Source organism: Aythya marila, assembly GCF_965140915.1.
Source record: "Aythya marila genome assembly, chromosome: Z".
NCBI lineage: Eukaryota > Metazoa > Chordata > Aves > Anseriformes > Anatidae > Aythya > Aythya marila.
Window position 1 is genome coordinate 85,928,786 of NC_139080.1, and position 26,019 is coordinate 85,954,804.

The 26,019-nt window shown below is 34.4% G+C and overlaps 1 protein-coding gene across 3 annotated transcripts in view; it reads left to right on the forward strand.

Annotated features, from left to right (window-relative positions):
* SLF1 (SMC5-SMC6 complex localization factor 1) overlaps positions 1–26,019 on the forward strand; it is a 39,589-nt gene that overhangs the window by 8,443 nt on the left and 5,127 nt on the right. For 2 of the 3 annotated variants that reach the window (XM_082782590.1, XM_082782592.1), the window contains 12 exons: positions 239–370; positions 2,375–2,422; positions 6,138–6,296; positions 6,878–7,044; positions 8,421–8,558; positions 9,232–9,397; positions 17,263–17,410; positions 19,457–19,602; positions 21,541–21,710; positions 22,206–22,333; positions 24,345–24,437; positions 24,824–25,006. In XM_082782590.1, coding sequence (XP_082638716.1) covers positions 239–370; positions 2,375–2,422; positions 6,138–6,296; positions 6,878–7,044; positions 8,421–8,558; positions 9,232–9,397; positions 17,263–17,410; positions 19,457–19,602; positions 21,541–21,710; positions 22,206–22,333; positions 24,345–24,437; positions 24,824–25,006 — 1,678 coding nt within the window. The remainder of the gene's footprint in view (positions 1–238; positions 371–2,374; positions 2,423–6,137; positions 6,297–6,877; positions 7,045–8,420; positions 8,559–9,231; positions 9,398–17,262; positions 17,411–19,456; positions 19,603–21,540; positions 21,711–22,205; positions 22,334–24,344; positions 24,438–24,823; positions 25,007–26,019) is intronic. The other variant, XM_082782591.1, reaches the window with a different exon arrangement.

The window sequence follows — 26,019 nt, forward strand, 5'->3', positions numbered from 1 at the left end:
TCTCGTGCTATAGCTGCCTGCAACTTCAGTGTTCTATTTCCACAGATGTTTATTTGCCACATGCTGTAGACTCTTGAAAAATTGAATAAACATGCATATACACACACGTATTTACAATAAAATGTATGGAAAGTCTTAAGGACATAAAAGGTGTTTTACAACATTAGCTTAGAGCACTATAAGTGGAAACATAATTTTTTGTTTGTTTGTTTGTTGTTTTTTTTTTTTCTCTGCACAGAAGGAAATAAAAAATACAGAAGTTACCCAAATGAACTATTTCCTGCCTGCACAAGAAACTGACCAAAATGAGTCGAATGTGAAGCTTGTCGAACTGAAAAATGCTGTGATAAAACACATGTATTTTGTAGAGGTGAGTAACAGCTAAGGCTTTCTCAGCATAAAATGTAAAATATATATAATTAAATGTAACTTCTATTATGGATGCTGAATCTGCTTAACTAGATATTTTAACTTCTTCTGTAGTATTAGTGGTAACTTTTTAGCCTGCGATGTTTAATAATCTTATGTTTACTACATCTGCCACTAGCCAGAATACAACTTAGTAGTGGTAATTGATAGTCATAAGTGTATGAAAGACACAGTAGGCTGTTTGAAATCTTGGTGTAATATGTGACATCAGTAAAAGCTAATATTGTTCAACACAGTGTCACATCGCGTTACAATCGTTCTTTGACTTCCCTGTTATCTAGCTACATTACACTAACACATTTTTAAAACTAGCCATATCCTAGAACAAGCAAAAATTTTGTTGATTGATGTGGGTTATTTTTTGTTACAAATAAAAGCTAGAGCAAGAAGGATTTCTTGGTTTTAATGCTGTCACATATCCTGATAAACTTGGTATATTTTTAATTAAAAACAGCATTTAATTTCTAGAAAAAGCAAGTAATTACAGTGTGTATTATCGCTGTAAGTTACACTGATGCAGGTGATACTGTGTAAGTATTCTTGTAGTAGCTTACATAAAACACTCTTGATTCTGCAACTGCAAATTGAGGTCCACTGTATCTATCAATATTAGCTCCTACTAACAAAACAGTTCAACAATTCAAATGCTCAATGTACGAAATGTTTAAACTCAAGACTGGCAATTTGAAGACTAATGTTGCTTAAACACATACACCGTCAAATACTCCCATCAGTGACATTTTAACAAGACCATAACCTCCAGACCTTTAAAAAATAAATCTATCTTTAACTTCTCATGCATAGGACTATTGCAGGCTAACCATAGTAGGCAGCTGATCCCCACACAGCTCCCTTCCTCCCCACAGCTGGACTGGGGAGAGAATCAGAGGCAAGAAAACCAGTGGGTTAAGATAAAAAACAAAACAAAAACAAAAACAAAACAAAACAAACAAACAAACAAAAAAAACCTGTTTAATATGTAAGGCGAAAGCTGTGGGCACAAGCAAAGCAAAATAAGCTCCCATGAGCCTGCGGATGCTCAGCCATTTCCAGGCAAGCAGGGCTCATCATGCCTAACAGGTACTTGGGCAGACTAATGCCATGATTATCAGAATCATTTCCCCCAGCTTTTCCTGCTGAGCAGAATGTTGTATGGTATGGACCATCGCTGGGGTCAGCTGTCCTGGCTGCGTCCTCCTAGCCTGCGGAACTGGCCTTGACAAATAAGCCAGCACTGCTTAGCAAGAGCTAAAGCTTTGGTGTGAGTACTGTTTGCGGGTAGCAGTGTTTTGGTCACAAATCCATCATAGCACACCATGAGCTACTCTGAAGGGACTTTTCCCAGTTCCCAGCCAAAGCCAGAGTAACTATATAACAGTAGCACTTTTTATTGGATTATCTTTCCCTCAAACTACTATGAGCGATAGAGTAATTGTAATCCTGAGGACTTTTTCTGATAAAATATATTATTAAGCTCATAACACTAGGTAACCAAATGTAATAGTAATACATTTTTGCACCTACTATCATCACATTACAAGCAACTTGCAAGGAGTATCCAGAGTTTGCATTTTGCCATAGAAAACCCGAAAGCACTAATACATTTTAATGGTTAAGTGGATCAAATCTAATCAAACTGTCATTACGTAACAACTGCATGAAAAAGAAGCAGAAAATAACAGGAAAACTGAGGAGGAAAAAATAATATTAGTTTCCTCTCAGGTCATTAATCCCTTATTTCCTAATTTTGCCCTCTAAATATTAAAAAGAACTACAAATAGGTTGCTATGCTTATTGTTATGTTTTTACTGTGTTAAAAAAAAATAAATTAATACAGTATTTATAGACCGTTGTTTATTGGTATCCAGTGTACAGGTTGACCTTTTTTTTTTCCTTTTTTCCTTTTTTTTTCCTTTTCCTTTTTTTTTTTTTTTTTTTTTTTTAGTCCGCTAAACATAAATCTGCTCATAAAGACCAGTTGAATAATCCAAAGGTAAGGATTCTTTTAAGGCTCATGTTCCATTTATGGATTTTTTTTAATGCAGTCAAGTAAATATACTTTTATTGTCAAATTAGCTATTGGATAAATATTTTAAAATACTTACATTATCCAAAAGTCTAATAAAATTATTGAAAAGTTAAAAAACATCATTCAGGTACCAGTGAATTTATTCATTGTTATGATGCTTCCAGTACCACCCTCTTATTATGAAGAAACCCTTTAATACTGCTGGCTAAGAGAGCACTATCTGTTAATAACCTAAGAAAAGAAGAGATGCCATAGCATGATTTAGTGTCACAAACTACTCAAATTATGTATTTTTGAAATATTAAAGTATAAAAGATATATTCTGCTTTTTGCAGCTCTCATGTTTTTGCTAGTAGAGACAGACTTCAGCTAAAGATTGTCTCACCATAGAAAGAAGCAGTACTTCAGCATAAGCTTTAAGCATCATCATGCATGCTTCAGAGTGTACCAAAGTATGGATTACAAGTAGGATAAATCATACTTTCCAGTCCTATTCTCATAACTACTTTGACTTTTATTTTTCTTTGTTACTATTTAGTTGTCATGTTTCTTCCCATTAAGACAAATGCATGCCATAAATCAGGTACAGGTCAGCACCAATTAAGTCTTTGTTGTAAAGTCTCTTAAGTAAAAAATACTTCAAAATTTTTCCATTTTCTATATAACACTAAGAATAAATTATTTAAATATGTTTGTTGAAATGTTACATCTCAGTAATTAAAAAGCATTTTACATATTAGCTATGAGCTATTGTACTTTATATGATAACTTTTATTATTTAAAATATTAAAATGGGAAACTTAAAGCATATGTGTTACCTTTGTGTATTTCTTCCGTGCCTGAAGACTCATTTTCGTGAACCATACTAAGTAAATAGTTGCTTGGTGTGTAATTGAGGTCCCAGTCTTCACAGAATCATCTTTTTATCTGTTTCCTTTGTATTGATATAATAGGGAAAGAGAAAAATATTTTTAAACATAAGCACCAAAATGCCTTTGTCATTGTCCTACACTGTAATAGTCATGTTTTGGTTAGTGAGTTTATGGGGAAACAAAACTTTAGGTTTCTTAACACTTTTGAAAACAAATTGTTATTTGGTACTCTTAATAATGATAGAACTTTAAAGTTGGAATTTTTGAACCCAATTCTAATTATTTTCTGTAATATAACCTGACACCATCTTTTATTGCTTTGTGGAGTATCTGTTGTTAGCCTTAGCATTTGATATGTTTCTTCTAAAGGCAGTATATTTGTGGCTGTTAAACACAGCTCCAATATAGCTTCAATAAGTATTTCTATTAGTCTAGAGGAAGTAAAATTAAATCTACAAACTAAATTATCAGATCAGAACTGTGTACTGTATTCAGTCATCTCAGTTTGCTTCTGCTGCTTCTATCAATCATCTTCCCTGTTATTATTTTATATTGTCTTTTCTGCATTTTGTTACATAAAACACAACTTCTTTTCTATGGACCTTCATTTTCATTTGTTTCTGCTCAAAATTTTAATGCTTCTCCTAGCAGTGCTTCATAGAAACTGGCATTTTCCTCATCAGCCAGAATGCCAGCCAGCACAGTTTTGTACACAGCTTATTGAAGGCCCTCATTACAAAAGGTGTCTCTGGATTCTGCAGAAAGTCCACTATATTGGTTTTCTGTCATCCTTCCTTATCCCTTCCAAAAAAGATGAAAACCTGTTCTCCTCTTCCTTCCTGCCCTGAAAGTAATGCAAAAGGCCTCTCACAGTCTCCCAAAACTGTTTTTTTTGTTGTTGTTGTTGTTCAGTGTACTTTTTAAATAATGCATGGACGATGACTGTTTCGCCTAGTACCAGAATTTTTAAGAAACAAAAGTTCCTGTCACAATATAGATAGATGTGCTGGTATGATCACCAGATGAGGGCCAGTAGTGACATGCTTGTCCCTGCACAATATATTATCATCTTCTCATGTTTTAAGTCTAGAAAACAGAGTTGTTCTTTGACTGCCATTAAACAGTTTAGGATTGCTCCTTAGATGTACTGTTTGCATATAATTAGCATTACAAAAGTATGAATGCAACTATTATTTCCAAAGGAAATAAAGTGAACGTTTTAATAGTGCATATATGAGTGAGAAAATTGAAATAAATGTGAGTTGCAAATGCCAGATGCACAAAGATTTGATTAAAAGAAAATTGTCTAGGTGAACATCTTTATTTATTGTTAATATAGCAATGGCATGCCTTAGGGATCTCAGAAATGTAACATTTGCTGAGAAACTAAATGCTGCTAAGATGGAGCTCAGTCACTTAGACCTTAGCTGTGATTTAACAATGATTATCATTTCTTTCAGAAGTTTTTGTTGTTGTTTTCAGGTTTGATCTGAGGTCTTAATGTTTTTGTTTCTTCCTAAAACATTTATTGGAAATTCTCACTGATAGCAGTATACTCCATGACCTCAAACCACAATTGGACTTGAAGACTGTGTTAATTTTAGTTTAAATTTATTTTTAAACAATTGATAGAATGTCTCATGTTGCTTTGCCTACTATGCATTAGGAGCCAAGTTTCTTGGCAGAGTTGGTAGTCTACCAGGTGTTAAGGGACTAAAGCAATAAGAAATCTGCATAATTGTTTAACTTCTATCAGCTCAGTGTTCTACTCTTCTTGACTCTGCTTCTTTCAGTTGTGGCTCCCTATCCCAGTTTCCTTGAGTTTACCAGAATCTCAGGCTATACAGTGAAACAAAATAGCTGGGTTTCAAAACAGAAGCTAACAGCAGTATGGTTGCAACTGGCTTATGCATCTTAGCTTTGTGTTGGACTAGAGGAAAGACGTAAATAAATAGCAGTGTGGCTGAGATCTTCAATATCCCCTCTTTGATATTGGTAGTCAGAGGAAATAAAGTTTTTGAAAGCTGAGAGTACAGACGATAACAGGGAAATTACAGGGCAGATACAGCATTCCAGGAAAGCCATTATAGATTCTTCCAGGCCCTCTGAAAGCTTGCAAAATTAAGTGTTTCACTGTCATGAGTGGCACAGAATAAGAAGGAAGTCTTGTGCCATTAAGAAGATCTTCAGAGCTTTGAAGTCCACTGGGATCAATACCTGTACTATCTGTAGCATTAGCTGCTGCTTTGACATGTCATGGTAATAGGAGCAGCACTAGGGAGATAAAACTGTTACATGGTTTGTAGCTTTATAAAGTTTATAAATGATGTATTTTATGATTTTACATTTTTGTTCAATTTTTGTTAGCTGTTTGCTGATACTGATTATCTTACTGCTCCAGTCATATGTTGTAGGATGTACTCTGCACGTTTAGAAGCATTAACACTTATTCTTGTGCATACCTTTTCAGAATAAATTATAGACAAGCTAAGGAGTGTGTGAATTGTAATTTGTTTTTTAAAAAGGTAAATGCATTCAGATGGTCCTAGGAGGTAGGCACACTCTGTAAGGCACTTTCTTGTTAATGAAAGCCGTAAGCAGTAAGGTGAAGGTATTTCCATTCTAGATGGCAGCAGCTCACTGGATCAGGCAATAAATAACCTTTCTGTTGTAATTTATAATGTTCTTCCATTTTATTATATTACTAACATTTTACTTAGAGATTTCGTGTTAGTTCTTGTTCTGTCTTGGGTTTGTAAGTTAGTTCATAAGCTGCGCTTTTACTTATGAAGATATCTCATTTCTAGCTTAAAAATACCACCCTGTCTGGAGCTGCTTGGCGCATATTTGAAGGATTAATTGAAGAGCATTTATTACCTGATGTAATCTCAGAAGTTGCAGCTGTTCAGAAGTACTCTCTACCTCCTGTGCATTTTTTTCATTCTCTTCTAGAACATGTCCTGTTGGTAAGAGCTGAAGGCTAAAGTATTAGAAAAGACTATAGTGTTATAAGTATTAAAGCAAGAAATACTATCTTTTCTTCTGACAGTATGCTTACAGTTTTAAGTGATGCATTAACACTTCACATTCATCAGTGTCTTAGGATTACTGCGATCTGAAAAGGAAATAATACTTTTTTAAATATTATTATTAATTTACAAAAACTATGAATGTGGGAGTCTAAATATTGTGAAAGAACCAACCTAGAGTTTTTTCATTGCTTGTAGAAACAGCCCTTGTGCAACAAGTTAGGTTGTTTTTGTTTTTGTTTTTTAACTTTGTAGGCAACAGGTAGAAAGCTCAATAGAAAAGGTTTGTTCTAAGCAGTGATTTATTCAACTGGAATACCACACTAGAGCAATTGTTTTTAATTGTTTTTTTGTTTGTTTGTAAGTTGTTTTGTTTTGTTTTGTTTTCTGCTTCTATTTATGCATTAAATAGCTTGTTAATTCACTGATGTAACTTTAATTTTCATTTTGGTCATGCGAGAATCATGTTGTATACTTGGCCAGTTTATAGCTAATAGTTTTTTCTTATTTTGTTACAGGGAAATACTGATGCAGTTTTTCTTGCTAAATTTCGTCATGTTTTGTACGTTGTTCTCCAACGTGATCCTCCTTGGAAATCCCCATCTACATTAAGATATTATTTGGATTTTCTTCAGTGTCCTATCTGTAAGAATGGCACGTGGTCATTTGTAGAGATGCTTGTAAGGTAAAAAAATAAAAATAAAAAATAAAAATAATGTTGTATTAGATGCAATAGTTCTTCCAGATAAAAAGTTACCCCAAACCTGGGGAGGGAGAAGGAGGCTTGTAATGCTGTTATACTGAAGTCACATCTTCACCAGAACAGGTTAACTGTATGTGAATGTCTAGAATTGTAACTGAGATTTGGACTTCTGCTATGTTTCAGTATCTGTTAGGTCACAGGTAGAAGTGTATCTTGGAACAGAAAGACGTGTTTGTTCTCCTTTTTTGAAGAATGATTTCTGGTTTTAAACTTTTCAAAATTGCGATTATGTATTATTGCTGTTCTGGTGTATATGTATATATGTACATACACCAATATATCTGCAGTTATGAGGCAAAGCCCAGTCTTATCTTGGCAAGCATGAAGCTTCATGTTCTATTTTGATTTTAATCATAAACTTCCTATACAGGTACAAATACAGGGCTTAGTTTATATAGCTGTTTGGCAAGTTTGTTGATGCTTTAGCTTAGGAACTCATTCTTTGTAACTTACATCAACATAAATTAATTCTTCACGCAGTTGGAACAAAACCAGCACTTCTTATTACTGTCATAAAATCGTAAGTAATATTTAAATAGTTTGGTACAACTGTGATTAGAAGCGTGTAAATGTAGACCGTAGTAACTATGTGCTTCAAGGCCATTGAATCGCTGTATTGGAATCACCATACTTGGACATGTAACAATTTTGATTAGGAACATGTCATTGTACCATTTTAATGGAAGAGAATTTAAATATGAGAAAATATGTAAAATATTTTATCCTTTCTTACCTTTTGGCAGTCTCTGGATACCCAGCAGTTGTATATCTGTTATTCTTTTTTGTGTGTACGTGCATGTTCTTTCTAATAGTCAAAATTCTAGCAAGTAAAATTTTGCACACATTACTTCAAAATTATCTCTATCATGTCAGACAAGCACTACATTTGATCAAAAACTGTATTCCTGTCAAATAACTTTGTGAACTGTTTCTGAACTGTTTATAGGATGGATGTTAAGTCTATGAAATACTGCAAGACTGACACATAATTAAAGGATTTACAAGAAGTTCTGTTAAAATCAGTAAATCAGTGGGACAGAAAAATACAGAAAATGTGGTTAAATTATTTAGTTTGTGCAATTTTCATCTACAAAACAAGGCCCCAGTTACAAATCTTTTAAGTTTTTGGAGAAAATGTGGCTTTAAAACCAGAAAGTTTGGCTTTAAAATGATAAATGTTGCTGGGGAGCAAAGCATTTCCTCGTCAAAATTGTCCAGAGTCAAAGTTGCCTTCTTTGCCAATAAATCAGACTATCACTTCTGTCATACAAATGGATTTTTTGGTGTTTATTTTTCAGGTCTTGCCTTTATTGCAAAATCATTTGTCATGCAGCCCCAGATTCAGGAAAAGCAGATGAACAGAGAATAGTTCACAAAACATTATTGAAGTTTTTCTTTGATTTAGTAAAAGCTGAAGTAGAGTTTCTGACAAAAAGGTGGGTTTTACAGGATAACACTTTTATTGCTTTTTCACAATTTAATGTGGATTTTTGTATCTACAGCAGGATGTAACCTGATTTTTTGTATGTCTGTGATAATATTCTGTTTCACAGAGATGATATTAGTTAACATTTTTTTATATTTCTCAGTTCTCAGTTTATTTATTGTAATTGGCATTGTTTTTTCCTAGTTGTGAAAAGTTAGTGGTCTTAAAGCACAACTTTATTATTTCACTATATTACAAGTTTCAGTAAGCATTGAATTTTGCCCGTAAAGCTACATTTTTCGCTTTGCAATGTTTCCATATCTATTCCATAAGTTAGACAAGCAGTATTTTGAACATACTGATTTAAAAAAAAAAAATCAATTAAATGTTACCTTTCACTAGGGAGATAATTATCTTTCCTTAGTTTATGAAATATAAAAAAAGTCTTGGTTTTGCTCTGGCAGCCTTTATATATTAGCACAGTATTAGAATTCCTTCAGTCTGACTGTAATAGTCATCATTATTTTACTTATTATTCATCAGAAATTGTGTCTGATCTTTCCATACTTAAAAATTGCCAAACCTTTGTATGTTTTGACAGAAGATAAGGTTTCTGTCTAGTAACTATAGTAATCAAAGTGGCATAAAGAATTTATTTTTTTTCACTTGCTTCTTTTTTTCAGTTTGGTTGAAGAGACCAATTCACAGCACCAGCAAGTAATGCCACAGACGGTTCTTCTGAAAACCTTTTGGCTGGGAAGCGAAACCTCAGTGCTTTTCACCAAACACATAAATATTCTAGCAGATTGGGTCATACTTTCCCATAGAGAATTGAACAGAGCGAATGATGTGAGTATGAATTTTATGCTTTAAAATAATGAAGACTGACATATTTTTTAAAAGACATTTCTTTGTTCATTCCTTTGTGAGGAATTATATGTAAGTATCACAGCTGCTTGTTATATCTGCCTTTTGTTGTGAAGCATGCTGGTTTTTGCTCCACTAAAGGAAATGAATTGATCCATAAGATTCTCATATTGATCTGTAGAGAAGAAACGAGTCATGAGTAGCTTGTTGGCTACATTCAGATGTTCATATGCCCTTACCAGCAGGTATTACTGTAGTCATTAGGGACACAAGCTTAACACATCCTGTCAAACAATAAGGTGTAACAAAAGAGATGATTATCTTCTTTTACAGTGATTGTATTCAGGCAGCATTGGAAGGAGAGAGCTAAGAAAACATTTTTTTATTGTTTTCTATATAGATAAACATTATTTTGTTTTATTAAATGCCCCAATTTCTTCCCAAGTCCTTTAGTTTCATTTGGTATCTTCCCTAGATCTTTTCATAAAAATGGAATTGAAGGCAACTTAATTGCTGTTCTGTGACCTGCTGACCAGCAGGACATTGACCTGAAAGATACTGAGTGTCCTCTATACCACCTCTTTCTTTTCAGAAGCTAGAGGCCTTGTAAAACATCTTTGACTTCTTGATTCTCACATAAAATACAAACTTACTGCTGTCTCTGCGTTCTCTTTTAAATTATTGTGAAAGCACAGAATAAATAGGTACTTCATTCACTTTTTCATTACAATAACAGAACAACAATAGAAAATCAAGTATTCCAGAGAAAAAAGCACTTGCAATATAATAGCTACTAGTTCTTCATTATGTTAAGAAAGCAGAAGGATTAAACATAATGAGAGTTTCACTCATCTTACCTAGCCAGACCTCCTACCTTTTTTGAGGACTATCAAAGACAGATATTCTGAAACAGTGCTGCCTTTTATCCGTGGTCAAGATATTTAAAAAGTACCTAAAATTAGGCTTCTATACCCATATTTATATTTAAACAACCTACCTTTTCAAAGGTCCTGAGCACCAAGCAGGCTCACATTCAGTTGATTTCATTCTGATTCTTTGGAAAATGAGATTGCTTTCATATGTTTCCTGGTGTTGAGTGTGCAGTTTAAGTGTAGACACATTTTTTTTTTCCTACTATGCCTTCTTTTGACAGTTCCTGTACTGTAAGCCATACCTGTATCATAAAATGCTCTTTGCATAAGCAGAATGATCACTTGTGGCAGAGTGTAGTACATGTATGAAAAATAAAGGAGGACTAAAACACAACATAAAAGGTAGACCTACCTCTTGTTTAGATTTATTTTTTTCATAGTTTTGTATATGTTTAAATACAATAGAAAATATATGTATATAAGAATTGCCCTTTCAGCACAAAGCCAAAGTGCCTATTGTGTTTACATTTGATTTTATGCACTAGAATTATTGTGCAATGTCCGTGCAGATTTCTAGCCTTAAAAAGCAACATCTATATTCTGTTGCCTGATAATATCTGTAGTGTTGTATGTTCTGTCCTACTGCCCTATCCTTTAGCTTCATATTTTTATAATGTGTTTTTTTCCTTTTGCATTTTTTGGCAAAAATAATCTCTAGAACAAAATACTGTATTTTTACATACAAAACTCATCATTATTGCTTTCTGCACACTCAGTTTTGTTTAGAACTTGAAATAATGATTTTTCTTATATTCAGAGACTCCCTTTAGAATTCCATGACATAGCTGAAAAGGTCAAAGGAGCCAAAAGAGCGGATCCTCCCCAGCTATGCAGACAGAACTGTTTTCTTTTCTTTTTCTTCTTTTTTTTTTTTTTAATTATTCTAGAGATGCATACATAAAAACATATGCCATTAAATAGAGCATATTGGGTGCAATTTTTCCCCCGTCTATGTTTAAGGGTATGATTCATTGTTAGCAGTTTTATTTTTCAAAAACTGCTTACTTAAGAGGCAGCACATTGTCAATATACATGTAAGGCCACTCAGAAACCAAAATGAAAGGAATGGCTCAGGCAATCTTTCCATCCATACAGGCAGAGAAAATTAAGTGTGTTTTTTTTTTTTTTTTTTTTTTTTTTGCACAGTGTAAGGGAGTGACCATGTCTGCCTGCTTACATAAAGGTATGAGATCATGGAAAGACACAAACATGCCAATTGTGATACAGTAATTTTTGTGAAAAAAAAAAATGAAATAGCAATTCCATGCAATTGTTCTGTGAAAATATCTGTGAATAAAAGCAGAGAAATAATTTGATGAAATTCTTTTTGAGACATATCAAACAGATTCATTTCTAAGCAGTAAAAGTGATTTTTAAAATTTTTTTTAAGCTATTCAGAATTTGGTGAGAAGCTTCTCTTTTTATGTGATTCAAAGGGATTGCTGATTTGTTGCAATAGAGGAGAGGGGAAATATCTGTATATATTCCCTGTCATCTAGGTGGTTTTTTTTGTTGTTGTTGTTTTTTCAAAAAAATACTTAATACATGTATGTAAACATATATAGGTACACATGAGTATGTAAAAAGAGCAAGCCGGAAACAGATGTAGCATCTGAAGTGAGAACCTCCAGGCTGAAATTCTGCATGAGAGTTGCTGGTTTTCTTGGAGTAAATGCTCTGAAGGTGTTTCACTTTTCAGGCCCATTGTAACCTGTATCAGGAACAAAGAGAAAGAATGAAGGGCTACAAAGACTATGGTTACATATGTGGGTGACTGTCGTTTTATGTACAGGTACATGTACTTTCTTGTGTTGGAATTTACTTTATCTTAAAAGTACTATAATAAAATTAGTGACAGGAAATCGAATGCCCTCACTCATCACTGTGTTAATCTACTGGGACATCCTGGTGGAAGAAAAGTATTCTTGTAGTTTAAAATGCACTGCCAAAGAACACAGATTTTTTTTTTTTTTTCCATCTCTTCATCTCTGGAATCAATACTGAATATATGGCTAAAATCATAGAATCATGGGAATCATTCTATGTGTGTCATAGTTCAAAAGTAAATAGGATTGATGCAGAAACTCACAAGGTTCCTTGAAACAGAGCTGTTAAATTAACTTTAAAATTTACAAAGGAACAAACATGTATTATTTGTAAAACTGAGTAGCCATTCGGTTAGGACATCTTTTCATGATGATACTGCCTCACTAAGAGAACCAGAACACTTGTCATCTCTGCTGCTGCTTTTTTTTTTTCTTTCTTTCTTTCTTTAAGGCCCTAATACAGTCTGACAAAGGAGTGTAAAAGGGATTCATTCCAATTTTTATTTGCATTGTCTTTCATATTTGTAGTGTGCTTTCTTCCATGTTTCCAGTATCAGTACAGTATGGTATAAATTTGTAGAATCGAATGTCTTTCTATCACTCCCCAAAACTTTCTTTGAAGTATGTTTTAGACAGTTTTCAGAGTACTGTATAACCCTGAAAACATTATACCTTATAGAAAAGAACTCTAAAAAGCATCTCTAAAATAACTCTCTAATTCAAAGTAAGAAAGTTAAAATGAATTTTCCTGTGACTTAAAAGCTTTCCAATGAGAACTTTTATGAATACTAAAAGTTCTATCACTGGAGGACTGTACTTGACTCAGGAAAGCATTAAATGAAACAGCAATGAAGGAACTGGGTTTGCTAAGCTAACAGTCACCCATTGTCCTTTATATGCTAACACACTCAACAGCCTTTGTTCACTAAAGTGCTTTTTCTCACAGAAATAGCATTGATTCTCAACTCTAGCAACCAGTAAGAGAGTTTTGAAAAAAAAATAATACTTAATTGGATCTTATTTAACTAGCTAAGCATGTTGTAGTGGGTTGACCTCAGCTGGCAGGTAAGCCCCCACTCAGCCACTCACACAGTCCCCCCTTAGCAGGATGGGAGAGAGAATTGGAAGACCAAGAGCAATAAAACTTGTGAGTAGGGATGAAGACAGTTTAGTAAGTGAAGCTAAGCTGTGCACACAACCAAAGGGATGTAAGTTCATTCGCTATTTCTCATTGTTAGGCAGATCTTCAGCAGCTTCCTCGAAAGCAGGATTTTGGCACACATAGTGGTTACTTGGCAAGACAAATGCCACAGCTCCAAATGTCCCCCTTCCTCCTTCTTCGCCCTCCTCAGCTTTTTTTGTTGAGGACAACATTTGGGCTATTGCTTTGGTCATCTGGGGTCAGCTGTCCTGGCTGCATTTTCCCCCAGCCTTTTGTGCACCTCCAGCAAGTAGGCATCAAAACGTTCACATTTTCCAATTAGCACCCCGAGACTACTTGCAAGTTCAGTAACTTACAAGTTCCATCAGTGTTCAGCAACCCATTGGTGTGTCGTTAGCACTGGTTTAGGAACAAGTTCAAAGCGTAGCACCATACAGGCTTCAGTGAATAAAATGAAAAATCTTTGCCAACTAGACCCACTTTAGCATTGTAAGTAATACTGCAGTCCTTTAAGAATCTTTTCAATGTGACTTGAAGTACTACATTTGGCAGTAGTACATTATTTGCAGGAATTTTAAAAATACACATTTGCGGAGAAAAGAGACACACTTGAATAGTTTCTTAATGTACCTACAAAAATCACGTCCTCGCTCGCTATTTATAAAGAAACAAAACTAAGTCAGGTTCAAGTCTGGTTAGAGGTTGAAGAATAATTGATAGGGCCACAATCAGTGGTTTCTGAATATTCTCAATTTTTATTGATTGAAGGCTTGTGTTCCAGTGACCAATAGCCACATAATTTATCTAAATGATTGTGTAAACAAAGACCTCTCATTTAGAAGTATTTTTACATAATGCAAAATTGCCTTTGGTAATAGCATAGGAACTTATGTCATTTGTATGGGTAAGCTGTTATTTCATATTCAGGAATAAGGGTTTTCATATAATGTTCTTAATATTGTTTTTGTATGTGAACAAAAAATCAGCGGGCTCCTGTGAATTTACTTTGTTACTGATTTGCATACAGAGATCACTTAGCTTTGTAAGAATTATGCTTATATTCTAAAAATATTGCTGCTGAAGCTTTTTTATTTTTTTCCCTTTATGTTAGGTTGGTCATTAAAAATATCAACTAAATTACAGGAAAATTGCAGCTTTAAACCAGCACTAGAGTTGTAAAGCTGTAAAAGACTTTTCTTTAGGATTTAGAGGATGTAGTCTCATGAGTTTGAAAGCAGGAGCTATTTATTTGCACAACGATGCTTTGGCATACAAGGTAGCATTCCCATGTCAGTTGGAAATGCTAGCTTCTTTTTCCTTTTTAATATTGTACGCATATGTTTTCATGACTATGTTTGTATTTTTCTGTGGTTGAAAATGAAAATATTGTTAATAAGTTAATATTTCAATATTTTTAAAACAGATTATGCTTTAAGTAAATTAGAGCATTTTCTCCTCATTTGTAACATTGAACCACTTATTTCATGATAAGAATGCTCTTGGTTTGTACTGTTACCAGAATGCCAACTAAGCCTCTACCAGTTGGCGTTACCTGAGTTGTGTTTCTCAGAGTGCAGATATACTAAACTAGCACAGGTAGCTGCAGCTAATGTACCACCAGCCAGCTTTACTTTTGCAACTGTATATCTGGCTTTGTGGAACATCATTTATTCATTTATATTTGGAGTATTAACACTCATTATTTCCATTTCCTGTCCTGTCCTATCCATCTTGTGTCTCCCAACCTCCCCACAAATTGTCACAGCTGAAGTAATACAACCTTGTGGTTTAGAAACAAGAATAAATAATGTGAGTACTTGCGCTTTACATCTGCATTTACCTCAGTCTACATCTGTATGTCCTTGATCCCGTCACTTACTTCTGTTAAAAATCAGCTTACTTAATGCATTTCTGTAATTTATTTATTTTTTTAACAGCTATTGACAGGATTAAAGTATTCACCCAGTATTTGGCTTTGAGATCCAGTGACGAGGAGGTGTGCATAACTAAGAAAATTCAAACAGATTTGTAATGCTTTGAATTAGTTCTTCAATTTTTACTCCTGAATTCTGGGAAGATACAGTGTAATATATGTTGAAAATATTTAAATATTGGCAGAAAAAAAGATCACGTTGACCTGCCATACCAGTGTTCCAATTTTTTTTCCATATGAGATCTCACATTTAATCTAAAATAATGTATTATGATACAGTAAAGCAAGGGGCAAAACAAATCAAGCAGAGCTGAACAGAAAAAAAGGAATTAGGGCAGGAAGCTATCTCAAAGATCACATTCCTGACAGATTTTGTCTAACCAGATCTTAAAAGCTTTCAGTGACGGAGATTACCTCACCTCCCCACACAATGTTTATTTGTAGTTCTGTTTTTTCCTTTTCTTTTGAATGACAAGAAAGTCTGTTAACTGTATGGGCAGTATGTATGTAGGTTTTCTGCAAATGATTTTGTAGTCTTTTTATAATAAATCTCATCTGTGTCACAGTCTCCATTGTTCTCATATATGTCTGTCTGATTTATTGATGAAGCTCAAACTGCTTTGGTCTTTGGTGCTTTCCAGCTCCTGAGGGAATTGTATTAAATTATTATAAACCAACCCTGAATGTATTTTGTTCTCAAAGGAGCATCAGACAAACCATTGACTGTGGTGCATAGCTGAAAAAAATAAAAGTTCTGTTTCATTTAAGTAACTCTTTAGAGTCTCAAGCTTACCAATAAGTACATATTTGGTTCAATTTCCCTCTTACCCAGAATTGTGTGTTTTGAAGTATGCATTCTTGTTGACCAGAATGCAGTGTATCAGCAGGTGCTGTAGTGCCTCTGCGGTGATTCTCTAGTAGAGCCTTAGGTAGGTTCTACTTAGACTCTGCTAATTTTGTTGAATTAGCTTCAGGTATTCTTACTGTTTTGCATGTATTTTCTCTAATTTTCACATTCAAAACTGATGTGCAAATCTGTGAATTTGCTGTGGTTGCACATGTGGTTGGAGGAATGTCATAATTTGGACTCATTGTACAAAATACTTCTACGTGGCGGATAAAGGTGTTGTGTAGACAGATCTGACTATCCTTTGCACATAGTGACTTGGACACCAGAAACAGTGTGTTACCAAACCTATACTAGTGAGGGGAAGTGCTAGTATGGATGAATACATATTTTAATGTGACAGTAGCTCATGGATGACAAATTGTCTAGCTACACGTCATCTTAATAACTCCTCAAGAACATATGCTTTGCTTTCTTTATCTGTGTATCTTTATTTTTCCTGCAGGTTCAGAGGATAAAAAGCTAATGCTAGTGCCCTTACTTCTGTTCATTCTAAAAATGCAGCTGCTGGTCTTTTTGGAAGTTTGATAGCAGAAGAAAGCTTCCTGATCTCACATACTGCTTAAGTTCTTTTTCTGTGCAGGAGAGTAGCACCTTACAACCTTACCCACCTTTTGGCACATATGTTAATCACACCGGGTTAGGTTCATGATGGTACCTTTAGGAACTGCAAATCCTAACAGAGCAAGGAGGCTAAGAGCCCTGCAATTGTTAAATAAACACAAGGTTAACTAGCAGAAATGCAATACTTGAAATTTTACAGTTAAACAAAACCTATTTTGAAATTAAATCACTTTGTACATGTAACCTTTGATCATATTTTACATGGTGTTCTAGAAAGTGTGTTTCCAAATAACTTGTAGTTCTCTAATGCCATATCGCAACTGGTGTGGCATTAATGGCATAATTAATTTTGTTGACCTGGCTGCAACAGTTTGTTTTTAATCAGAGAGAGAAACACCAGAGAAGAACTGATATGCCTTTTATCTGAAGATGTTCTTTGGTATTATTACTGGTACATTTTCAGTGTGAATTTACTATACAGTACAGGTCTATAGATACTTCTTTTCTTTTCCTCTCCTTGTAGGCTTTCAGATGTGAAATAGCTTCTCTGTTAAAGGCAATTCTTGGAACTGTAGTGGAGTATTGGATCATCTCAGGTTTACTTATGGACCGAAATGTGTTTTGTCAAATAGCTGAGGATTTAGCACAATACATTGCCATTGCTTGTGACGGTGAGTGTTTTAAATGCTTCTCAGTCTTTTAATCAGATATACCAAAGAAGTCCTAAATTAAAATTCTCAGTTTACATTCAAGTTATGTTTTACCTTCTTTTGCAGCCATGCAGTCTTGTGGTATGATGTGTATGCAGGAAATTGTTTTACTTTGTGTGTGTGCATGTGTGTGTCTGTCTGTCCCAGGCAAAGACCAGATAGAGAGGGCTTTCCTATTAAGATCCTTTTAAATAAATCTCTGTAAGTATTAATGTGAAATCAAGATTAAAGAGTGTGAAGAGGAAATAAAATCTTTGCAATTCTCTTGTCAGTTTAGGAGGAAGTGTAAACAAATCATACTAAACCGTAACTTCAGAGAGGCAATTTGGAAACGTTTGCTCAGACCAATTTTCTGATGAGACCTTTCACTCAACAGACTTGATCTTATTTGTTAAAGGCATTTCAGCAGGAAGTCCACAAGCTACCGTGAAATTTTGGTCCTTACAGACATCAGATAGAAACATTGCAATGTTTCATTCCAAATCCTTAGAGTTAAAGGAAATTAATGGGGTGGGATGGGATTCAACTGCTCCTATGAATATCATATAACTATCGCTCCTCTTCAATTCAATGTACTAGATAAAGAGAAATGTTACGGCTCAGACCATTGTCATTCAGCATCAGCTGTGTTACTGGTTTTTTCAGCAACTGGGGATGAGGAACTCAACTAAACAAAAAAAATTAATCTCAAGAAAAGACTGAACATTGTTAGTTTCATGTTCAAACTTCATTCCCACCATTTTTTTTTCCTTTTGTCATAGAGTCATCAGAAAACTGTACCTCAGCTTTTATACCTCTAAGTATATCCCAGTTTCAATCATATTCAATCATAATTTTCTGTAGAGAAAGGTGTTGGTTAGGCACTTGAGAAGACCTGTAGTGAAAAACAAACAAACAAACAAACAAAAAATCCATGTCTCTAGCCAAATAGTTCGATTCTGGTCTTGGTCTTTCCTATGGAAAGTGAATGATAAGAACCATTGTAACCTGCTTCAGATTTAACAAAAACAACAACAAACAAACCAAAAAAAGTTGGAACCTTGTAGTATGATGTAAATCAGTTGAGCTTTTAGTATCTCCTGTTGCCTCTCCAGAGGATTTCCTTTTTATAATAATTTTTATATGCTTCTTCATCCATTCAGGCCATTCATAGGAATAACAATCATAGTCTGGCTATAAAGAATAAAGATTATTTGACTAATTGGTAATTGCTGGGGCGCTCTTCAGTCCACAGGACTTAAAGTGTGAAAAACCATAACAATTTTTCTGTCAGTCTTGGAGTAGAAGACATCTGTACTTAAATGTTCTTGTTTTGATTGTGTCTATATATCAGTTACTGTGTGTTCATTTCTCAGCAGAGCAGAATACTATCTCTGTTCAGTAAAGACCTTGGCAGACCTTGCTTTCCACCTGTTTCAGGTGCTATTTTGATGAAATTCTGCTGCTAGAATCAAAATGCAAGTATAACCTTAAGAAAAATCATCAATTCCATCTCCTCTAAAAACCAATACAAAACAAACAAACAAAACCCCAAACAAATAAATAAAAACAATGTGGTAGGCCAGAGCTAAGCCTGAAGACAGTTACATCTGAATAGTATTGAAATCTGGTTAAGGTCAATTGTAGAATTTGTAGGTCCCCCTGCATTACTTAATCAGATTTCTTTGTTTGTGTTACATACATATTACCTGAATTGTGTTTGTGTTATGTCACATGAAATTTTAAAGGTGATCACTTGCATAATTTCATCAAATGAATAATTTCATTCTCAAAATCAATCCAGAGCTTTCATAAGGTTGTATTCAGAGCATTTTTTAAAGTGTTTAACATTGTAAGAAGTGGTGCTTTGCCTTTTAAAGTTTGATGATCGTTGTCTACAAAGCTGGTCTTGTTATCAGATGATGGATAAAATCTTTTTTAATATGACTATTTTAGCAATTCTAATAGACAATAACTTACAGTAGCTGCAATAGTAGAGCTCTTTTTATTTCCTTTGTTTTTATCCAGATTTTTCAGTACATGATTTACAAACGTTCATTTGTACCATACCATCCCTCTGGCTTCAAATGTTTGTGGCAGAAGCAGTTTTTAAAAAACTGTGTTTACAGAGTAATGTAACTATTTCTACAGAACCTCTTTCTCTTCAGAAAATAGTAAGTAACTCTTACACTCCTTAGTAACCTAGCGTACTTAAGTACTTAACATATAATTAGATTGACTGAAATCTTGGAAAATATCTGTCTTTTGTGGTATAAGGTCTTGGTCATTACATGTATGCTCTTCCACCTGTAGAATGTCTACCGCATTTATATTTCTATCTGTCTGAGAGCAAGGTTGAAAACAACAGTGAAGTTTTTCTTATCAGGGAATTGGTAACACCTCTTCAAGTTAATTAATCTGTTTATATGCAGCTAACATGGAAAGTCAAAAGGAAAGCTTTTTAAAATAATCTTTGATGTGAATACTTTTTTGCAATATTATGTCTGTAATTAAGGAAAATGCAAAATACTGCATGGTTTTCCATGAATATGTTTTCCTTCAGATTTTTGAAGAGGAAACGGTCTGTTATTCTACTGTGTCTAAGCATGTGTAAGATACAAGACTTTACGATTCTGAACCGCAGCATCTTCCTCTGAATTTCTCCTCTCAAAAACTTTCTCCTGCTTGCAAATCTTTTCTTGCCTTCAAATCACAAACTGTGATAGCTGATGAGGAAATGTATAATGAAACTCTCAAGACTACAGTTGCTGTCAGGATACGCATGCATCAGGAAGATCACACAGCAATGACATGACCTAACTTAGAACCACATTTCAGTAACTTCAATGCTAAAGTCTAACCAGAATATGGAATTCATAAGTGTTAAGACTTAAAGTTGACAGGTAGAATTAAAGAAAAACAAAGTCAAACTTAATATTTTTTTCCATATATAAGTTTTCTCAAACTTTGCAGAAGTTTATTGTGAACAGAGATCATTGTTTATTAAAACATTGTGTTTAAAGAGAGCTTGAACAAAAGACTGACAGAATTTCAAAAATAAACCAACTAGATCTAATATTTAACATATGTTGCCAACACATATGTAGCAGCAATCACTATTTTTAGTATTGCCATGACTACTGATCACTCTCTGCAACAACTTTAAAAAATGTTAGTAGAGCCTGAAGTTCATGGGTTTCTATGGCTTTCCTTAGCATTCTTTTTTTCTTGCTCCATACGATAAATACTGACCACGGTCCAATTTTGCTTGCTCTTCTCATACAGCATCTTATCAGTTAGACTCACTTTCCTATGGGTTCAAGTAGTGCTGTCCTACTCTCTGCAAGTAACTGTACAGTGAGTCTGTCCATTGCACGTTGCTTGCAGAATCTTCAGCGATGTGTTATATACTCAAAGCCTTCTTTAATATTCTTTGATCAGGTATAATGACTGTAATCATTCAGTGAGTCCCCTCACTGGACTATGGTTTTGCCAAACTGCAAAACCTTGCACGACTTTCTGAAAAGAGGGTTAGATGTGGGTTGGAAGCTCTATTGCCAAAAATGTGCCAAAATACCTACAATGCTATCCCAATAATGAAAGAACACTGAAGAGCTAACTGACTAGCTTATTGCTTTCACAATGTCTAAAGGCTTATTCCAACCCTTAGCTTAGAAGAGATCAAGGAGAGGAGTATTTCTTTGCTAAGTTGCTCCCTGGGTGTTGTTCCCTGATGTGGGGGAAGAAAGCTTATGAATACTTCCATTAAGTAAGTGAGAATCAATTTGCTTTTCTTTAGTCTTATATCCAGTTAAAGAGATGAAAATGTTCTTGGCTACGGAAAAAAAAATATCCCACCTCCTGGCTCAGACATACCTCACTCACCTCTGAGGCTAGCATATGAGTTGTGAATTACAACAATATTAAAATAAAGATTGCAGAGCTGACTTTAAACAACCTATATGTGCAAACGTCACTTAGGGACCATATTTTAAAAAACTGAGATTCAGTACCCTGTGGGTGGTGAATGACTGCTTGTACATGAAGTGCAACAGAAAAAGACTTCTAATGTACTTTACACAAACTCGCTGAAAATGTTACTTTTGCAACAGGTCTGTTCCTATTTGCCTGCCTTGAGAGAGGTAGGGATGTGTGACACAAGAAAGATGCATAAAGCAAAGAAAAAGAAAATAGGGCATCGGCCATGCCCTGAGTCTCAAAGGGCATTACAGATGCTAAGTGGTGATAAGCAGAACCAAGTCAAAGTGCTGCCTGATCTACCGTAAGTAATACCTATAACATCACCAGTTTTATTCTGCTTTGGGGGACAGCTTCTGACCTGACACATTTTTTGAACTTTATATGACCTGTTTTGTTGTCTACAAATTACTACAACTGACAGAAATCTCCATTTTAAACCTGTAACACCTCTGGTGTGGGGTTTCCCTTTTCTCCCCATCTTCCATCTCTGCATACATGCAGACTGATGTAGTAATATTTTCCCAATATTAAAAATAAAGGATACATAGAGAAGTTGAACCATTCACAGAATTACCTTTTAAAAAAGTTTAATTGAGGGTAATTTAATTTTGTTGCTGTTTTAAATACAGTTATAATTAAGTGACATATAAATTGCATATTTAAGACATTTTAGAAATAACTGAAATTGGTAGATCTAAGTATGATGTCTGTAAACATTTTAAAGTCTTTAAGTACATACACGTTATCCAAAAAAATAAGAGTGATTTTAGATGTGTCTCCTTTGCTCTCTTTTCAGTGACTTAATGTTTAGTAAGTGCTGTACAAGGAAGCGTAGAGCAAATGAGAAAGTTGGGGCTTCAGACACCAAAGAGAATCGCTACATTTTGGCTGAAGAGGCGCATTTTTACAGGAGAAATGTTAAAGGTATTCTATGTATTTAATTTATGTTAAGAACTTCATATGGTTGGAATCAGCTGTTTCAGGTTTAAAAATCTTGACCTTATGAATGTTCAACTAAAATGATGGCTTATGCCCAAGAATTATTTTCTTATGGTTCACGTTTCTTTTTTTTCAGTGTCTGTTTGAGAGGAGGAATTGTATATATGGTGGAATAAAGCTGCCTTCTTCATTCCCCTCCCCCTCCCATATATTAAATACAGTGTACAGCTTGTGTGAGCTCATTCCAGGCTTGCCCGCCTTACTTTGCTAATCCACCTCAACCTGTGCTTGGTAGGATCAACGTCTTCTGATTTGAAAGTATAATTCAGTCTTCATCTCTTTCAGTCCTAGACATTTTGTGAACAAAGACTGAGGAGTATGCTATGTTACATAGCTGTGTTAAGCATATGGACTGTTTTCTTCCAGGCATTCAGCCCAGACTATGAAAGGCATTTGGCTTTTGTCTTAGCTATACTGGAACCCAAGTACCTAAGGAATAAAACAGCACTGCAGTAATTCATTCAGTTCCTACTTACTACACAAATGCAATAAATTGTACTTTACATGAGGCTTTAACTCAACAGAATTACTTGCTGGAACTACTTTTTATTATCTTCATCATCAGAAATTTACCTATATCACTTAAAACACAACTATTAATCATGACATCCAAGAGAAGGCTTAGGAAAAACTAGCAAATTGAACCTAGGATTGTTCAAAAAATTATAATCAGAATTGTATCACAAACACTGAAGTACAAAAAAAACACCTCACCCTCTTTTGGGATTTAAGAGAGCTTCAGTAACAGAGCCAGACCATGCATTTTTAAAATTGGTTCGCTTTCTCTTTATTGCTTTTGCAAGTAAAATTGATGTGAATTATTACATGCTGACTTCTACAAAGAAAAGTGAGCTGAAGGACTACGGGAAAAAATGCTTTTTTTTTCTGTTCTTTCCCTGCCAAAATTGTAAGTAGTATCTACTGTTGAAAGAATGAGTATGGAGCTGACAGATTTACGTAGTGAAGGTATTAATATAACAAAATACACTATGTTAATCTTACTGCAAACGCTGAAGAGATTTAGCCAGAGATATTCTTCGTTTCTAAGATGTTTGTTGCATCATCTTTCACCTGGCATCAAGATTTTTCTCTGGCTCTTGTTCAAACCTAATCATTTACTTGAAAGCAAAACAGTGTTCAGAATGGGTCTGAAGTTTTTATCATGCAGAGACTAATGGTGTCTTTACATATAAGCAGCAGTTCTCAGTTGCTTGCTGTTCAATCTTTCACACTTCAGTTTTACATGATACTAAGGCTTGTTTTTTTTTTTTTTTTCAGAGGATTTTCTTTTTTGTAATTATTATTATTATTATTATTGTTATTAGGACCCCTTCATGTATTGCTCCCTCTTTTCCCCCTTCCTTTGCTACTGTAGCCAAGTCAGACAGCCTATTGAGAAACAGCAAACCATCTGTTAACGGATTTGAAGTTCTGAATTATACTTGAGTGTGTAGAGGCACTCGTGCTTAGCCAGAAACATTCATTTGAATTAAGCTATAAATGCTGTGTAAAAAGAACCATACATTTTAACGTAGGTTCATGAATAAATTTAAGGGAGGGCAACTGCACTCTAAAGTTTTATTGCTTCAAAACCCAGTATTTTTGGTGTTCTGTGATCACTTGGTGCTTTTATAGTGTGATTGAAGCTTTAAACCTTGAACTGGGGGGAGATAATTCCTGTGTTAAACCATTTGCAATACAATTTCATTGCTGGATCTCTGGTGGAACAGAAGCGCTGTGGGTTTTTTTTTTTTTTTTTTTTTTTTTTTTTTTTTTTGAATTTTCTTAAAAGATGGTTAAACAGGATAAAGGAAAATCTTACTCATTATTGAATTTTCTGGCATATAGCCAGGTCTCCTAGTTCCAGGCACTTTGATTATTTTCTTTAGTTGCTATCTCGCCTAGTCTAGTGTAATCTATTAATTTTTTATGGTAGGAGAGACAGCCCTGCATGAAGCTTGCATAAGAAACAAAGTGGAAAGATTGATTCAGCTTCTCTCTTCCCCTGGAACAGACATTAATGTTAAAGGTAAGTTATTCATTTTATCTACAGAACTAAGAAATTAAGCCAGATAAGGAACTGTTAAACATCCTTTTGCTAATTAAGTTTATATTTATGATACGAAAACTGCCTTTACTATTCTAACTAACAAAAATCAGGACTTCATAGCAAACATTGCTGAAAGGTTAATTTTAACTGAAGTGTGCTTTAATATCATGTTTCTTATCAATTTTTTTAAATGCCATTTTTTATCAGATGTTTTTCAATAAAAGTTCTTATTTTGAAATCACAAGTTGCCATTGTCACCATAATGAATGCTAAAAAGTCAACTGTTTTGCTGTCTAATGAATTACATTATTAGCATTTTAGTACTACTTCTGCTGTTTTAAAACTTCCCTTGATTTATAATTCAGACTATGCTGGCTGGACGCCTTTGCATGAAGCCTGTAACCATGGCAGCACAGTGTGTGTCCGTGAAATTTTGCAACGTTGTCCAGAGGTAGACCTGCTCAGTCAAGTGGACGGGGTGACTCCTTTGCATGATGCACTGTCAAATGGACATGTAGAAATTGGCAAGCTGCTACTTCAGCATGGGGGTGAGTGCATACATGATAAACTGGTTTAGGGAAATTATCCTGAGTCCATACAAAGTTTGTGGTGCTTTTATTAGTAGTTGCATAAAATAACATTTAATTATAAAATATTTACTTTAAAACATTTTTAAGCCAAGCTGTTTTGGTCAAAATAAAAATATTACTGTTCTCACACTTATCTTGATCAGCTGAATATGGAATTAGCCAGGATTTTCACTTTTGTTTCCAATATGATAATGTTTTTATTCTGCATTTTACCCCATATGCATTGTAACTATATCCTCCAAACTAATTAAAGATAAATATTACCTATTCACCAAGTAAAGCTAAGGTTTTTCTTTTGTTTTGATCTATTTTTACTGTAATGCAAAAATAGATCAGTAAATCTCTATATAATCATGTATTTCAATTTAAATTTGTTCAGCATTTATGAAAATTAATGTGATGGTCTTTGAAGAACACAATTAGCTTGGTAATTAGTTTAAGAAAGGAATCTATATTGTAATTGTGATAACTGCTGTTTAGGGATAATAGTGGGAGGGGCGCCTTAGTTTCTAAAAAAAGATATATTGCCCCTTAGGCAGACACATGATAAATGTTTTGAACAATACATTTTTTAAGTGACAAGGAACTTGTATCTTGTGTTGAAATACCCCCTATCAACCTAATTAACTTAACATGCTTTTTAAAACAAAACAACAGCAAAGAATGATCCTGGATATCCACTCTTCCTTCTTTTAATTTATTTACTAAAATGAGTATTTGCGATATCCTTACTCTTGACCTACAGTGTCAATTTAATCTCTGTTGTATGCTGAGTCCAGATTTTTTCAATAAAAATCATTCTGCTTGTAGCCTGAAGGTAAAAGAATGCACTGTATTTAGATGGCCTATTACTTAATTAAGCTAGAGAAACAAAATTTTATTTCATTCTTGGCGTAAGACCCTGTGTATTTACAGTCTTCTCCTGCCCCCTAAAGGCTGTCTCTGTCTGTTGTACAAGCACTGGCTCATAA